General features: G+C 36.0%; 4 protein-coding genes across 5 annotated transcripts; 2 read left to right on the forward strand and 2 right to left on the reverse strand.

Moving 5' to 3' along the window:
* Positions 1–31: 31 nt before the first annotated feature.
* On the forward strand, positions 32–3993 carry LOC21385787 (DUF21 domain-containing protein At2g14520). Its single transcript, XM_010107001.2, has 11 exons — positions 32–402; positions 1260–1336; positions 1411–1494; positions 1672–1785; positions 1902–1988; positions 2333–2472; positions 2565–2652; positions 2801–2874; positions 3064–3188; positions 3278–3546; positions 3642–3993. Exons 1-11 carry the CDS (start codon positions 225–227, stop codon positions 3672–3674), a joined length of 1269 nt encoding a protein of 422 aa, XP_010105303.2. The 5' UTR covers positions 32–224; the 3' UTR covers positions 3675–3993.
* A 253-nt stretch (positions 3994–4246) lies between these two features.
* On the reverse strand, positions 4247–6228 carry LOC21385788 (transcription initiation factor TFIID subunit 3). The gene is made up of 4 exons (XM_024171448.1): positions 6051–6228; positions 5719–5887; positions 5003–5276; positions 4247–4895 (listed from the first exon to the last, which is right to left on the reverse strand). Exons 2-4 carry the CDS (start codon positions 5885–5887, stop codon positions 4574–4576), a joined length of 765 nt encoding a protein of 254 aa, XP_024027216.1. The 5' UTR covers positions 6051–6228; the 3' UTR covers positions 4247–4573.
* Positions 6229–7071: 843 nt separating this feature from the next.
* LOC21385789 (LL-diaminopimelate aminotransferase, chloroplastic) lies at positions 7072–10441 on the forward strand. Its single transcript, XM_010107003.2, has 10 exons — positions 7072–7314; positions 7468–7553; positions 7695–7762; positions 7883–7999; positions 8153–8215; positions 8478–8582; positions 8682–8732; positions 8920–9240; positions 9370–9576; positions 9903–10441. Exons 1-10 carry the CDS (start codon positions 7235–7237, stop codon positions 10194–10196), a joined length of 1392 nt encoding a protein of 463 aa, XP_010105305.1. The 5' UTR covers positions 7072–7234; the 3' UTR covers positions 10197–10441.
* A 293-nt stretch (positions 10442–10734) lies between these two features.
* On the reverse strand, positions 10735–13757 carry LOC21411275. 2 transcript variants are annotated; one of them, XM_024171442.1, is made up of 2 exons: positions 13554–13757; positions 10735–12876 (listed from the first exon to the last, which is right to left on the reverse strand). In XM_024171442.1, the coding sequence occupies exon 2, from the start codon at positions 12715–12717 to the stop codon at positions 10966–10968; it is 1752 nt and encodes a 583-aa protein (XP_024027210.1). In that variant the 5' UTR covers positions 12718–12876; positions 13554–13757; the 3' UTR covers positions 10735–10965. The 2 variants fall into 2 exon arrangements, with proteins under 2 accessions (XP_024027210.1, XP_024027211.1); XM_024171443.1 differs by having other exon boundaries at positions 10735–12886.
* Positions 13758–17287: the final 3530 nt, after the last annotated feature.

Genomic DNA, 17287 nt, shown 5'->3' on the forward strand with positions numbered 1-17287 from the left:
TTTTTTCTCTAGGTGTACACCATCACTTTGACAAGTAAAATCAGGTTCCGAATAATATATATATACACATTTCCTCATCGAACAAAGGTGCTCAATAATGGCGGTGCTGGAGCTCCGGTCATCGTTGTAGTCGGCGCGGCGGTGTTCGTCTGCGTGATATTCCCCTCCTCGTTTTCGCATTTCGTTCGAATTTGTGAGGTTTTGAAGAGGAAGAACTTTCGTTAATGGCGGTGGAGTATGAGTGCTGCGAAACCGGGTTCTTCATTCACATACTGGTGATCGTCTTCTTGGTGCTGTTCGCCGGTTCGATGTCCGGTCTGACCTTGGGGCTCATGTCTCTCAGCCTCGTCGATCTCGAAGTTCTCGCTAAGTCCGGGACGCCCAAGGATCGTGTTTACGCCGGTACTTTCATCTGCGCTTTTCGTGTTTATTTTGACCTTTCTTTTTTTGGGTACTTTTTGCTCTTCTTCTTATACGTTACGGTGCGTTTGGTTGGTCGGAAATTCTGAGAAAATAAGGGGGCCGTATATTATCTTTGAAAATGGTGGCTTTTTGTTGATATGGGACCCTAGATAAATAGATACATGTTTCTTTTTTCTTTTTTAATTTATTTTTTATTTACTTGAGTGAGATTATTTCAATTCAGTTAATTGTTTGGCTGGTCTTCACAGACAAAGAAGATTCGAATGTAAATTTAAGGTTTTTTTTTTGGTCCTTTTTTTTACCCTTTCACACGGGAAATCAATTAGAGCATTATTGGTTTTCATATTGAATTTGTTTTGCTCCTTTCTATGAATTTTTGAGGCAAATGTGTTTTTGGATCGCCTGAAACTTTGTTTTTTTAACACATTTTTAAATTAACAATTAATAGATAGTAGGTTGTTGTTACAAAATGTTGATTTATTAACAGAAGTAGATAGCTTTGTTTTTAGGAGAATCAAAAGTAGATGATTTTGTTTTAGGAGAATCAAAAGTAGGTATGTCAAGAATTCTACTTAATCTCTTCGCTTTTACTGTTTTGCCTGGTTTTCATTAGGGCTCATAGTGTCTTTCCTTCTGGTGAATGTTATCAGTAATTACAGTTTTTTCATAAATAATGCTTTTGGTTCGGTTGATTATTTATTTCTATAACCGTTGTAGCTAGAAAAATGGTTTACTCCTTTCTGTATTAGCACATTGTTATTAATTGGCATCATGTGTGGAACGTTTTAATGTGGTTATATTCTGCTCATACTGAATTTTGTACTTTAACGTTACAGCAAAGATATTGCCAGTCGTCAAAAATCAGCATTTATTGCTTTGCAGCTTACTAATTTGCAATGCTGCTGCTATGGAGGTACATTTAATTAATTTACATTTTCTTGATTTTTCAAAAGACTAAATTGTCTTAATCGCTTTTCCTTATGTTAGGCACTTCCCATTTTTCTCGACGGTCTGATTACAGCCTGGGGTGCTATTTTAATCTCTGTGACATTGATTCTCCTGTTTGGTGAGGTGGGTGACATATCTACTTTCATTTTTCCTTCCAATAAGGACCAAATCTTGCCGAAGCCGAACATATGAACTGTTTTACATCCGGTTCTTAGGTTTTGTTGCTTGCATGTATCAATAAAGAATTTTGCTACTGGGTGTGGTTGTGTTTGTTTGATACTTCTGTACTCTTGTGTTCAGATTATACCGCAATCGGTTTGTTCTCGTTATGGTTTGGCCATTGGTGCTACAGTAGCCCCATGTGTCCGGGTTCTTGTTTGGATCTGCTTCCCTGTTGCTTTTCCAATTAGCAAGGTATATATTCTATTGTTGAGTCAGTATCCATTCTGTTACATTATTATACCTGAGTGATATTGACGGATGTTATTTAATTCCTAATATTTGTTTGTTTCGTTGCCTTGATTTTCTAGTTGTTGGACTTTCTGCTGGGGCATAGACATGTTGCTCTATTTCGTAGAGCTGAGTTAAAAACACTCGTTAATTTGCATGGCAATGAGGTGTGTTAACAACTTTCAATGTTTTTAAGCTTCCATGTCATAATCAACATCATAATTGTTCTACCATTTAAGCCCAGTTGAAATTTTATTGTTTAGATTGTTCAAAGTTGTTTAGTTGACTACTCTTATTCTTTGCTTATTATGATGCAATTTATTTTTTTCTTCTTATTGAAGTATATCATAGTCATACCTTGTTCACCAAACTAAGCTCCCTTAAAAAAATAAAATAAAAAATACTGAGGAAAAAGTAAATAACCAATCAAACTTTAAAAACTTCTCGATTGGATTTTTCTAGTGGACTTCCATTGGATTGTCCAGTTTTTGACACTACGAGATATTTTTAGGCTGGAAAAGGTGGAGAATTGACACATGATGAGACGACAATTATTGCCGGAGCCCTTGAGCTAACTGAGAAAACAGCCGGTGATGCTATGACTCCTATATCTGAAACTTTTACGATAGATATTAATGCCAGGCTTGACAGGTATGCTACTTTTAGAAACTTATCATAGAAAAGTTTCCTTCCAAATTTTGGGTGATTATCTAGCAAGAGACTAATACTTTGCTATCATACAGGGAGTTGATGACTCTTGTATTGGAAAAAGGGCACAGCAGAGTACCAGTTTATTATGAGGAAACCACAAACGTAATTGGACTTATCCTGGTAATTTCTTCCCCCATTTTCTATGCCAGCCTGAATGATGGTTCAAGTCCTACCTTTCAATCTATTTGGAATAAATTTATTTCTAACATGTATCAGGTTTGCGATATTTTTTCTTGATATCTCGTCAACCCTTTTATTTTGATCTTAGGTGAAAAATTTGTTAACAATTCATCCTGAAGATGAGGTTCCCGTGAAGAATGTCACTATACGTAGGATTCCAAGGTATTTGTCTTGGTTGGAGAAATGGCGTTTTTTACAAGTGAAGTACTCATATAGCCTATAGGCGGATCTTGGAAATATGAGGTTGATGAAATGAAGTTCGTTATAACTGAAGTCACGTACAAGATGTTTCTACTAAATACTTGATATGTATTGTATTACATAAACATGATTTCTGCACCTGTCTTGCAGGGTACTGGAAACTCTACCACTGTATGATATATTGAATGAGTTTCAGAAAGGGCATAGTCACATGGCTGTCGTTGTAAGAAGACGTGAAAAAATAACGGAGGAATCTGCCGAAAAGCCTGCCGACAGTATGCACTAGCTTCCTTAATACCTAGAATTTTCATTTTTTATCCCTATTCTTTACAACAATAATTGCTTTATCTGTTTCACTCAACAGATTTAGTGAAAGACGTAAGAGTTGACATTGATGGTGAAAAGCCTCCTCAAGAGAAGAAGCTAAAGAGCAAGAGGTCACTCCAGAAGTGGAAGAGTTTTCCCAACACTTTAAACAATTCAGATAGGAGTGGGTCTAGGAGTAAGAAGTGGACAAAGGACATGTACTCAGATATCCTGCAGATAGACGGCAATCCACTCCCTAAGCTTCCGGAAGAGGAAGAAGCTGTTGGAATTATAACAATGGAGGATGTCATCGAGGAGCTTTTGCAGGTACAAGACGCCACGGCCACTAAGCCATTTTACTGGTTTTTATTTTCTCCCATATCTTCTAATGTGTCTGACATTAGCTCTGCATTATCATGTAGGAGGAGATATTTGATGAGACCGATCATCAATGATGAGACCGATCATCAACATGAAGACTTGTAACATTGGCCTCTTTCCGGAGCTGGATGTTTTGCTGCAGTATTATGGTGACGAAAATTGTTGCATTTGTTTCAATATTCCATCCTTGGTTTGAACCTAGATTGTCATCCGGAAATGTAGTTAAAATGTATTGATAGCCCTTTGTTGCTTGAGATATGGAGAGATTAAAAAACGAACAAGTATCGTTTACATAATAGTCTGTATAATGTTTAAGTTGAAACTCAATCCTTTTTCGTATGTGAGAAACAGTTGTGTATCTCAGAATGTATTCTGTTCCTTTCGAAATTGTCATTGCGTAAAATGAGTGTTTTTTTTTTTTGGTAATTCATAAAATGACATTTTGAACTTTGCAACAATATTCCCTAAATGCAAAAGATATTAGTCACGAGATTTTGGTTGGATAGAAAAAGACATGATTCGTTTGGATTTCTTTTCACCATGAATTGCATCATTAGATACTTTCTCTTCTATCCAAAAAAAAAAAAAAAAAGAGGCTGGCCGTCAACTTTGTTGCAAAATGCTCACGGAAAGAAGATTGATCAACAGGACAATACAATACATATATTTCTTCTGTAATAAATAAGAAATTCTTCACAATCTTAATCGCAATTTATCATCAAATATTGTTGTAAAAAAAAAAAAATAATTAAGTGCCCGGTATCCATCCCTTTTACAGCAAGCTGAATTTTTTAAGAACAGGAGCGGACAAAACAAACTGGAAATACAAAATGTTACAACAGTGTCCAAGCCATTGTTCTTCAGCTTCGAACTGTCATAAATACGCCTATACATTCTAGGATTAAAATCCAAATGATGATAACACCAGTTAGTCTTTTGCACTAGAACAGTGTGGTACGAAGTGCGTGGGCTGCTAATGGTTGTGTTTACTTCTTTTCTCATCCTTTTTCCTCTTTCCCTTATCATCCGATTTACCCTTGGATCTATGCTTCTCAGAATGCTGCTTCTTTGAGCACCTAGAACGATCCTTCTTTCGCTTCTTTTTTCTCCTCTCATCATTCTCTTCTTCGGAAGATTCATTGAGCTTCAGAGAAGAAGGCTTCTGGGGACCATAAACAACATGGCGTTCTATTACATCTGAGCTTCTCGACTCCTCCTTGGAGTCTGAGAAACGAGGAAGGTAAGGGCCAGTTTCATCCATCCTTGATCCAACAGCACCTCGGCCACGCTTAGTCCTGCCATATAAAAAGTATTTCCAATCAAACCGAGTGATTTTTTTCCCTTTTTTTTTTTCTTTACTCAATGACAGATGAGTGGATATGAGATAGAGGAGAGTCCATGCCTTGAATGCAAAAATTCTTCAAGTTCTTCATCCTTCAAACCGTCATCTTTTCTCGAATGGAAATCATCATAGAAGCCTTTGCCACAGGAGCATGAAGCATCTGCGTTGTCATCAGCTACAACATGCCTTTTACTTGTTCTATCTAGGGAGTTACAATCTCTGTAGCTCTGGCCATTGCTTTTCTGGTCCTTTGACTTGTGTTTAAGTCTATCATCCAATTCTAGCTCTTTTTGCCGGATACGCCACATCTCATTTGTTTCCACAGCTCGATTAGCTATAAACAATACAACGAACGGAAAATCAAGCTCATAATTCTAACGCGAATCACAAGCAAAATTCACACATAAAAGAAAGTATATATCAAAATAGAAAACGGTAGCAAATCAAGCAATTACTGACTAAGAGGTACTTCTCATTAAGTGAAGCCAATTACAAAACAGTTGCAAATAATAAATCATCTCAACTACCTGAACATCCCAGTTTTGCTTTCTCCCGAAAACAAGTTTTTCTTTATCCAAATTAAATCCAAAACAGTGAAACTCATAGTAAGAGAGTGTAGAAGACAAGGTTTTTAGAAACCCAAAAATGGCCACCAAAAACATTGTTCACAGTTTCAAATAAGAAAAATTCGAGAAAAGCATTCTTCCTTCAAGAAAAGACAATGTAACTTGGCTATCTATTTATATTATATGAATACAAGTATAGAAAGAACTTACATTGTTGAACACCGAGAACAGTAGCTGTTAGAAACTGTTTATTAGGGCGAACCCTAGCTTTAGGTTGCTGAAGATAAACGTGCACACCTTCCTTCTCAGCTTGCCGCCGCAATTCCGCTGCTTCTTTCATAAGAATGGCGGCTATTCTATTCTCCGTTTCTAGATCCATCTAATCACAATTCCGATTCAAAACCAAATGATCAGATTCATGGAAAATCAACAGAATCATACGAAAGTGAAAAGGGGATTTTTTTTTTTTTTGACTTCCGATCGTTAAAGGAAACCTAAATTGGAAATTCTAAAAAAAAAAAAAAAAGCAACAGAATAGATACCGATCAATGAACCAAAGGAATTCCGAAATCAGGTTAAAGTAATCGGCAGAATTTAGCGAATTTTGAGTCCAACGGAGGGAATATGAACTCCACAGTGCAGAAATCCCTAACCCTAATTGCAGGAATTCCAACAATCGCAAGAATGTATGTTGTCGTTTGCCTTTGGGAATGGCGTGCTTTGGACCTGTCGTCCTTATATTATCAGGCACTTTTTTTTTTGGGGGTTAATTATCAGGCACTTTTTGTTTGTGCTTTATTTTTTTATTATTTTTTATTTTCCTTTAAACACCTTCAAAGGACGTTTTCACGTAGCGTTCCATCAGGTATTGCTTTGCGTCGTTTAAATTGAGAAACGACATATTTCACCTCTCGTTCCCGATTCACACTAACACGTCCTTATCAATCTTGTTGTCGTTTATGTTCCAAAAAAAAAGAGTTTGACACAATTGCCCCAACTTGTGATTTAACAAATTGCTTCTTAAATTTTAATATTGATAAGTTGGCTCATCAACTTGTAAATTTATTATAATGTGTCTTATTTAATTAAATTTATTTAAATTTTTTATTAGATTTAAAGGATTAAAAGTTGAAATATTGAACCATTTATGTTACATTTAAATTAGATATAAATTAAGAGGATAACTTATTAAAATTAAGTTTTTTTCAATAATTAAATTATGTTTTTACTATTTTAATTAATTAAAATATTAAATTATTTAGAATTATTAATCAAGGGTATTTTTATCAAAATACAATTTTTTCAATTCCATTATGTTATCAACCAAACAACATAATCTTTATTCAGGTGTTGATTCCATAACTCCAATCAAATAAAAAAATCAATTTATGATTTCAACATATTCTAATTCAATTTCATTACTATTTCTATTACCATTCTGTGTCACTGTAACTAAACACACCTAAGTTTACGAACCAAATGTACTAAAAAAAAAAAAAAAAAAAAAGCAAAGGAAAACACAACTATTAGTTTAAAAAATAAAAAATAAAAACACCAAACAGGTCATGTCTTTGTCTCCTGTGTCTCTCTCTCTCTACAATAACAATTCCGTCTTTGAAGAATCAATCAGATCAGTAGTAGTTTAGTTAACACAAAGGCGCCGCCACTTGCTGCTGCTACGCAACCTCCTCCTTTTTCGCCGTTGCCATCGCCATCGCCGTCGAAAATGTCTGTGTCGCAGAGCTTCGCCACTTCCTTATCTTCCTCTTCATCAGCTTTCTTCGTCTCCTCCAATTTCATCTCCAGGTAATCTCTTCTTCGTCGTCTTTCTTTCTCAACTTTCTTTGCTCAAAAACATTTTAGCTTCCAAGCTTTCCTTTCCTTTTGCAGCTCTCAAACGCCAGGACTTTGTTTTTCTAATTTTTGTTTTTCGTTTTTAATTTTTGCGTGTTTGAGCAGTGGGTACGGAGTTCAGAATGTTCCGTTTCCTGCGAAATCCATCGGCGTCGTTAAATGCGTTGCCGCGCCTCAGGAACAGGAGACTGGTAATGTTCTTTCCTTCTTTTCGGGAAAAATGAAGGAAATGGAAGTCTTTCCTTTTTTTTTTTTTCCCTAAAACCTTGGAATTCTTGAGCTTTTTCATATTTCATGGTGCTAATATATGTTTTCCCTTTTCTCGTTAAAAGTTTTCAAGACCAAAGTCCCTCGGAATTCAAATATGGCGAAACTTCAAGCCGGTTATCTTTTCCCCGAGGTATGGCCTTCTTTTAATAATTATTTTTGGCTGCTTCTGATTTGGGACATTATACTCTCAATTGTTAGTTATCCGATATGATAAATTTCGATTTGGTTCTACGGGTTTTGAGTGGAATAGATTGCTAGAAGAAGGAATGCTCATTTGCTGAAATACCCTGATGCAAAAGTGATAAGTCTTGGAATTGGTGATACCACCGAGCCCATTCCAGAAGTTATTACATCTGCAATGGCACAGGTATAGTTTCCTCCTATATAGTGTATGGAAGAAAATTTGATTTTTGATCAACTATAATTTACAGTATAAAAAAATTGCTGCTCTCAATCTGTTTCTGAGTTCTGACCACACTTTCAAATTGTTTTACACTTTCAAATTGTTTTACTTTGGCAGAAATCACTCGGATTGTCCACCCGAGAAGGTTATAGCGGTTATGGAGCTGAACAAGGTGAAAAGGTGTTTGGAATCTTTGAATCTTTTAACTCAAGTTTTCCTCAGTTTCTTCGAAGCCATTTTATCGCTTATTGTACAACCTCTTGTTGGTCCATAATCAGGTTGTCAAGATATCTGTTATCATTCACTGTGATATTAAAATCTACGAAATGAACTGAGCATATACGATGTTTGTGGATCCAATATACGATATTAGCTAAATAAATAAGGTTTGTGCTTGATATGGTGTAGCTGAAGTCTTACAGATATTTGTTTATTGGTTCAGCCATTGAGAGCTGCAATTGCGTCGACATTCTATGGAAACTTTGGCATAGAGGAAGATGATATATTTATCTCCGATGGTGCAAAATGTGATATATCACGCCTTCAGGTTTGTTCAGTTCTAAAATTTCTGTTCCTTGAATTTTGTTGTTGGTTGTCCTTCTCATAAAAAAGTTGTTCTCATTTGTTATCTGCTTGCACTTTGTAGGTTGTTTTTGGCTCTAATGTAACAATGGCAGTGCAAGACCCTTCCTATCCGGTAATTTTAGTTGTTTTCAAAAGGTTTTATCCGAAAAAATATCTTCAAGAAAAAAAAAATTACTGCCAATGGATGAAAAGTAAAGATAACGTAGGGGAGAGAGACCTGCACCTACAAGTCAATGGTATTCTTATATTCCACTGATCAATACCATGTAAAGTTTGCCGTTTTCCTATCTTATCTGCAGGCCTATGTAGACTCAAGTGTTATTATGGGCCAGACTGGACAGTTTCAGAAGGATGTTGAGAAATATGCAACCATTGAGTATATGAGATGTACTGCCGAGAATGGTTTTTTCCCTGATTTATCTACTGTTGGACGAACAGATATCATATTCTTTTGTTCACCAAACAATCCTACTGGATCTGCTGCAACGAGGGAACAACTGACCCAACTAGTACAGTTTGCCAAGAAAAATGGGTCAATCATAGTATATGATTCTGCATATGCCTTATATATGTCAGATGACAACCCTCGCTCCATCTTTGAAATTCCTGGTGCTAAAGAGGTAAATCAAGGACATTTTCTGTTAACTCTTGCGTCTTATTTATGTCCAGAAACTTCTCCTCTTTGCCATTCCCTTGGCAATCTCAGTGATGATGGATGCATGTATGCTAATATCATATTGGTATTGCAGGTCGCAATTGAGACGTCATCATATAGTAAGTATGCGGGTTTCACTGGAGTACGTTTGGGTTGGACTGTTGTTCCAAAGCAGCTACTTTTCTCTGATGGATTTCCTGTTGCCAAGGACTTTAACCGCATTGTTTGTACTTGCTTTAATGGTGCATCTAACATTGCCCAAGCTGGCGCTTTGGCTTGCCTTTCACCAGAAGGTCTCAAGGTTAGTTTTTCAAGTTTTTGATTGCTTCCTAAATCTAAAAGTTGAGAAACCATTGTTGCATTAAAGCACTATTTCATGTGAATTTTTTACCGAGCAAAAAACAGATCGTACATTAGTAGCAGTTGCAGTCATCATTTACCAATGACATGGTTGAAAATGAGCTCTGTACCATTGACCTTTAACAGTCAAGTGAGCTTTTTATTTCGATCAGAAAGTCTATGGTTTTGTCACTAGTTGTATGAGTTTGTAATGCAATATTTTCCTACAAAAACGAGGCTGCAAATGTTATGACGAACTTACACGTTTATTGATTCAACTACATGCAGGCTATGTACGAGGTGATTGGTTTCTACAAAGAAAACACTGATATAATAGTGGACACATTTAATTCACTTGGGTTTAAGGTGTATGGAGGGAAGAATGCACCATACGTGTGGGTCCACTTCCCCGGCCAAAGCTCGTGGGACGTTTTCAGTGAAATTCTTGAGAGAACTCATGTCGTTACCACACCTGGGAGCGGTTTTGGACCTGGTGGTGAAGGCTTTATCAGGGTCAGTGCATTTGGTCATAGGGAGAATATATTAGAGGCCTGCAGAAGATTCAAGCAACTGTACAAGTGATCCACTTTATCTGATTGGCTCCCTCAATAAGCAGCACTTCATTTGCCTTTTCTTTTCTTGTGAACTCGAGCTAGTACTGTACTATGGATTCTGTAGTATCCGGATTGCATCTTGTCAAGTCTTATGAGCTATTCTTGTTTTGGAAACATCCAATTTTTCATTTTATTCTAGGCAGTTTCGGGAGCACTTGTAACCGTACTAAATTTTTAATCTTATCAGATATTATGTTCAGATGGCGGTAGAAATTTACTGATTTTATTTCTACCATCTTAATCCTGAAAAATCTTTAGAGACTATACATTATGCATAGAGGAAACATAACGTTTTCTTTTTTTTTTTTCTTTTTTTTCTTCGAGAAAGCTGCCCCAACTAGAGACTGGAGTGCGTAAGATGCCCGGTTTAACATTTATTGCCCCGTTCGTTTCGTTTGTTCGAATTAAAAATTTGAGTTAAAAAATGAATTTATATAAAAGAAAACTTTTAACATTGAATTTAAATTTTTATAAGAAAAAATATTGTTGCAAGAACTTGAGTTGTGATTCAAATTAATAAAACGAATGAGCCTGAGGACTAAATACACAATGATTAAAAGTCAGGAATTGCTTAGTGCTAACTTCCAAAACGTTCCAACTACACATGCATTTCAAGTTACATTAAAGATTACCTATTTTACAAGGCCCAGGTAACAAGTATGACCTAGACAAAGCAGCTCTATCCTACACAACAGGAAACTAGACTTGGGTGTTCTGTATGGTACAAAATTAGACACCTAGAATTGTTCAATGCTATTCACAATCTCTGCTTTGCAGGTTGTCTTGTAGTGACCAGTTTGGTTGCACCGACTACAATGTACCGTGTGTTTCTCACGATTGAGGTCCTCTACACAAATTCGTTTCTTTTCAGGGCGTCCTGGTGGACGCCGAAACTTTGGTGGCCGTACAATCTGAGTTTCGGCATCCACAGCAGCCTCATCTGTCTTTCTCCATTCTAGTTTTCCAGGGATAGGGCTTATCACTTGAGCATAAGATTCACGGTAACTAGCAATAGTAAAACACTTCTCGGTGAAGGCATAAACATCTTTTCGACTTGAGATGAGGGCTGCAACCGCATGGGAACATGGTATTCCATGCAGCTGCCAATCACGGCAGGAACAACTATGGGTACCAATGTTCACAATGTCCGATCGCTCTGATGAGAGGACCTCAAATTCCACCTCATCAGATCGAAGAACTTGGTAAGCAGATGAACGGTTGATGGCTTCTATCATTCGTTTTTCAGCAGACGGAGCAAGTACAGAAAGCCATGAATTGCTCTTCAAACGCCGTTCTTCGAACTCAGCCATTAGTTTGCTGTGGATCTGCTCAATCACCTGGATTATGGGCAACTCGCTAGCATCAAGGATCCATCTATAGAACTCATCAATATTTGATGAGAGATGACCATACCGCGTTCCTTCAGCGTACACCAACGCCCACCGAGAAGGATGAAACTGTTGCAGCCACTTTGCAGCTTCTGAAGATACCTCCTCGAGTTCAGCCATTTTTTCTTTGAAACCAATGGTAGATGTGGAATAGGCGGCTTTCCACAAAAGATGGACCAGCCTTGAGTTCTTGAACTCTTTGCCAATGCTTTCAGTCAAGAGGCGCATGCAATATGCATGAAAAGAGTTTGGAAATTTCCTTCTTACTGCATCAAAAATGCCCTTTTGCCCGTCAGATAAAAACGTTAGATGTGGCATATTCTGTGTGTTTATCTCAAGCGCCTTATGCAACTCTGTCAAGAACCACATCCAACTCTCATCATTTTCCACATCAACAATACCAAATGCAAGCGGAAACAACCCTCCATCAGCATCAAAAGAAGTTGCCGAAAGCAAAGTACCGAGGTATTTGCTCTTAAGCTGGATTCCACCAAGCCCGATAATGGGCAAGCAACCATTCAGGAATCCATATATGGACGCATAAAACGAAACGAAGAGCCGCTGGAACCGGTTATCTATGCCAGTAGTAAAAATCTCTGCCATACTTCCAGGGTTGGATTTCTTTAGTTGCTCACAATAAGAAGGAAGCAGGAAATACCCTTCTTCAGAAGATCCATAAATTGCAGCAAGGCCCCGTTCTTTTGCACGCCAAGCTTGCTTGTAGGGTATTGTGATCCCATACTGTTTTTGTATGTCTTGCAATATATCCTTAGGTTTGTAGTTAATGTTATCCCTTAAGCGTTCCTCAATAAAACTGACAATCCAATCCACAGAAGCTTGATGATGCCCATTGTGTGCATTTCTACCACAAGTATGATTTCCTTCAAGGCTTCGTATTGTAAAGGTTGGGGAATTGGGAAGCTTCACGGCACGAATTCTCCATGGACAACCATCCGTGGCGCACTTGGCAAAGTATCGAATAAGATCGCTTTTGATTATACGAAGCTCAAAGTGTTGCGCAATTGCAGCTTCTTTTATCGCGTTTCGGAAGGCCTTAACATCAGGGAACTCCTGGCCAACGACAAATGTATAGTCTGCCATGACAACACTCAGAAAGCTTACTCCTTCAATGCATTGCTTGACAATTCCAATCTTTGTGCTTCCAAGAAGCAAAGAAATCCTTTTACAAAAACCGCATCTCCAAAGTGCGGACGGATCCGACTGTAAACTTCCTAAAGACGATTCTCATCACCAAACTCTCTGCAAGAAACTGACAGATCTCATTCAAATTCAAGTAAACTACAATGGAAAATTTGAGTTTTATCACAAAAAAAAAAGCCCAACTAGCCAATTATATTTTTCTGTTCGAGGGTCTAGGACCATTTGCTTCTATTATTTTTCCGCTTTCTAAAATATAAATTCAAAAAATAAATTTTCCACAAATTTCATCATGCCCTGTTTTCAATTCACAAGTACCAGAAAATGACAGAAAGCATCGTACCGTACTTAAGTTGCTCTATGCCGCTTTTATGCAACAACAACAACAACAACAACAACAACAACAACAACAACAACAACAACAAAAAAAAAAAAACTTGAATCTTAAGACTGCACCAATAACTTTCCTCCCAAAATCCCCCAACCATGGAAGGGAAAATAACACAAAATAAAAGCCCTTTTTAGCAACGATTTTTAATTTATTTACTAGCTCATATTCTAGTTTCAGCTCAAAAGAGAAAAAGAAGAAAACCAATTTATTCACGCATCCAAAACAAAATGAAATTATGCGAAAAATTGAGTGTAAAAACCAGAACTTTACTACTTGTGTTAATCTAAAGTTCGCATCTTTAAACGGAGCTGATTCGTGAAAAAAAAAAAAGTAGGAACAAATGGAAATTAAAAAAAAAAAAAAAAAAAAAAAAAAAACCCTTACAGACCTTGAAAATTTGGAGAAGAGAGTGAGTGATCAGAGGTTGAGAGGGTAGATCGAACCAGTAGGTGGGCAGTTTGAACGTCGGAAGATGGGGGAGAGAGAGAACATTATTGGTATTCTGGCCAAAGATTAGGGTTCAATAGGTCACTTCAAGGGGGTAATTCCGTCATGTCATCTTTTAGTTGAGGTTTTTTTTGTCAATAAGTGTGAAAAGTCTCCACTTCAGTTCGAAGGCTTACGTCGTTGGTTTATGTAAGTATGAAGATTTTTTTTTTTATCTTGCCCTTTTTTGTTTTAGACTTCCACCGCTTTACTGCGGTAGGATGTTGAATTTAATTAAAATTATATTAAATTAAAAATACAAGTAGAATAAATAATTTTTAATATATATATAATGATTAAAAAATAAAAAATTATTCATAATTCATTTTTTTGTCTTTTTAACTTTTTTTTTTTGTTTTTTTTCCTTTGCTGCTTCTTGGATAAGAAGATTAACTGCCTAACTCTTTGTTCAGTCCAGAAAACGACATGTCATTCCTTTACATGAATTTCCTATCGTTTATTCAAGATTAAGCCGCCTTTGAGACTTGAAACGATATGTCGTGTAAACTTGTAATCGTGCTAGAAAAATAAAAATTGGGAAAGAAGTTTTGTTTATATTTAAATTATTCCGTCTTTTCTAATGATGAAATGGTTTATGTTTTAATCCAGGCCAGAGTTTGAAAGGAAACCATATATCCTTTTTTTTATTATTATTTTTAAGTTTGTCATCGCTTAATTTGAGAAAACGAGGGGTCCGTTTAGTTCGTTAATTTGAGTTTTTAATTCGAGTTGAGATGTGATTTTATGTGAGAGTTTTTTACTGTAGTAAAAAAATTAGATGTGATTATTTGTGAGAACTTTTTACTGTAATAAAACTCGAATTCTAAACTCGAATCAACGAAATGAAAAGGGCCGAAATATTGCTTGAATTGAACACTATAACACAAATAACATGAGAGACAATATATGAGAAAAAAAAATAAAAAAATAATAGAATGTTTGTTTATCTTATCAGGATTTTCTCCTGAATATTTTTTGTTTACATTTCTTTAGTGAATAGGAGGAGCTCTGTAGTATGCTGGAATAGTGATTGGAAAGAGCATCTGTGTAATTCCATCACCCTTTTATCATGGGGAATATAATACCTGATGCACCCTGTAACACATAATTTAACAACATAAGCAACATTTTTATAACTCGAAATACATGAAATCACTTGATTAGTAGTTACGAAAAACTTTTAAGTACCGTAATCAATCTGGCACAAACACAATTAGACCATTAAAATTGGGTCGGAAGAGAATTAGACGGATAATTTTGACAGAGGATTTGCGTTGCTTACTTTGCGTAGCGTGTAGAAGCACTCAAGGTATCTGCAAAGTGCGGATGCATCATTGAGATCATAGAGAGGTCTGAGAATATCCCTCAGAAGTAGTGGCGAAGTCAGCCTTTCATTTCAATGAGGGCAGGGCGTACATTAAATTTTTTTTAACTAATTATTTTAGTGGAAGCATATAAAAAATATATTTATTTTAATGGGGGCATATATTATTTCAGTGGGAATTTAAGTATAAGATTTTAAAACTTTTAAAGGTAATATTTTTTTAAAAAAAATTTAAGTGATAGCGGTAGTTCTCACTGAACTGTACTTAAATCTGTTACTGTTTAAAAAAATGATGTCGGAAAGAGCGACGGTCATTCTTGCACCGGTCAAAAGATGGCACATGTTGAGCGCGTCTCCCAACATTAGTGCACCTGGAGTTGGATAAGGAGCTGAAGGCATGATTCTATTTGGCATTTTCCTCATGTTTCCTTTGTCTGTTGCAGCTATGAAGGCAGAGTATGGCTCTCGTGGAACCTAAGTTCACATTAGAAGTGTTCAAATCAATTCACTTCAAGTATCTTCTAGAGGAAATACGTTGAAAAACTACGATATAATAATGTGTGATTAGACGCTATTTTATTAGTACACGGTCTTTAAATTTTAGATAATGTGTCATTTCTCCGCTGGTCACAAAAGGTACATTCTGCCCAGGAACATCGACGAGGCAACGAACCTCGGTGCTGCTAATGGGGTAAAACAGGATGGGAGCAGGATCTGCTACAATCATATTAGCCGGGAAAAGAGAAACAAGATTTCGTTTTATTTCACTATATGCCGTCCTTTTGTGTAATTAACGCCATTGCATTTATTGTTTGTTGCCTTTTTGTAGGAAAATTCTTTAGGCCTGTCTAATTTACGCGTTCAAGTCTGATTTACTGTGAGAATTTTGTAAAAGAATCATTGATGAGAAATTTTTAAATCTAAGTTTATGTCGCATAACTTGAAACGGCATGTGTTTCATGTTTAGAATCTTTCATCTTTATAGGTTAAATGAATTTTTTTGCTGAAATGGTTAAATGACATCTAGAATTTTTCTTGTTTGTCTCATTACCATGTCGTTTCGACTATGAGCTGTTTCAGAACTCCAAAAAATTATTGTTTTTCATAGGCGGGAAGTGAGACTTAGGTCCGTTTAGTTAATTGATTTTAGTTTTTAATTCGAGTTGAAATGTGACTTTATGTGAGAGCTTTTTATTATAGCAAAAAAGTTAGATGTGACTGTTTCTTAGAGTTTTTTACTGTAACAAAACTCAAATTGGTAAAATAAAATGTACATGTAAGCTCAAAACCATTAAAAGACCATTTTTATGTGTTAAAAAAAGAAAAAGATAAATAAGATATGTTCCAAAAGAAGTAGAAGTAGAGGATATAGCATACATTTATTCTAAGTAATGATAATTATAATAACTTTGTAAAGGTATAACTGGAAAGAATTTTCTTTTAGACACCAATATTATACATTTCCAAAATCAATAGTAAATATCATATACGTAATAGGAGATCATACAAAAGTGCCCAAAGAAAGGGACTTTCTTTGTGCCTATGAACTCTCATACACTATGATGATTTGCTTATGATCAAAACGTCAAGTGATTAAAAATAGAAGATAGTCACCCTCTCGAGACAAAAGCAGGGAGGAACCGGCAAGACTGGCACCGATGACGAAGACGTCAGTGTTTTCACTTTGCCATCTCTGACTGGCATTTTCCATTTTGCAGAGAATTATTCAACCAAACACTCTCTCTTTGGATCGATCTTCTTGAACTATCACGATGTTTGGTAGATGGATTCGTTCTCTGATTCGAATCATGATTCGTAGTTCGCTACAGTATTTTCTCTCACAAAAAATACACGTAAATAAAAAATAATTCTAATCACATGGTTCTAATCCATGAACCAAACGGATAGTTTCTTTCCACTACTTAGTCATGTGGTGTAACATTTTTGGCGCCTTTAGGTAAGTTCAAGAACCGTTTGGATTTGGAATTTTTCATGGCAAAATCGGTGATCCCATCACTATCATTAATCATGCAAAAAAAAAAAAATTAAATTACAATTTTAACAAATTTAATTATAATTGATGGTTCATAACCGATTTTTATTTATTTATTGTTTTGGCTGAACATCTAGGTGGCTGGTTAGCTAATCGCATTAACTAGCATGACAACTGATATGATCAATTAGCCCAAAAAAAAAAAAAAAAAAAAAACCTAATGTTGATGAGATTCATGAAAAGAAAAAGATAGTAGTTTTTTTTAGTAAATTTTGTTAGAGAATTAGCCTGGAGTAGCTCTCCAAATAAGAATGAATTA

The sequence above is a fragment of the Morus notabilis genome, unplaced genomic scaffold (assembly GCF_000414095.1).
Source record: "Morus notabilis unplaced genomic scaffold, ASM41409v2 Scaffold1886, whole genome shotgun sequence".
Classification (NCBI taxonomy): domain Eukaryota; kingdom Viridiplantae; phylum Streptophyta; class Magnoliopsida; order Rosales; family Moraceae; genus Morus; species Morus notabilis.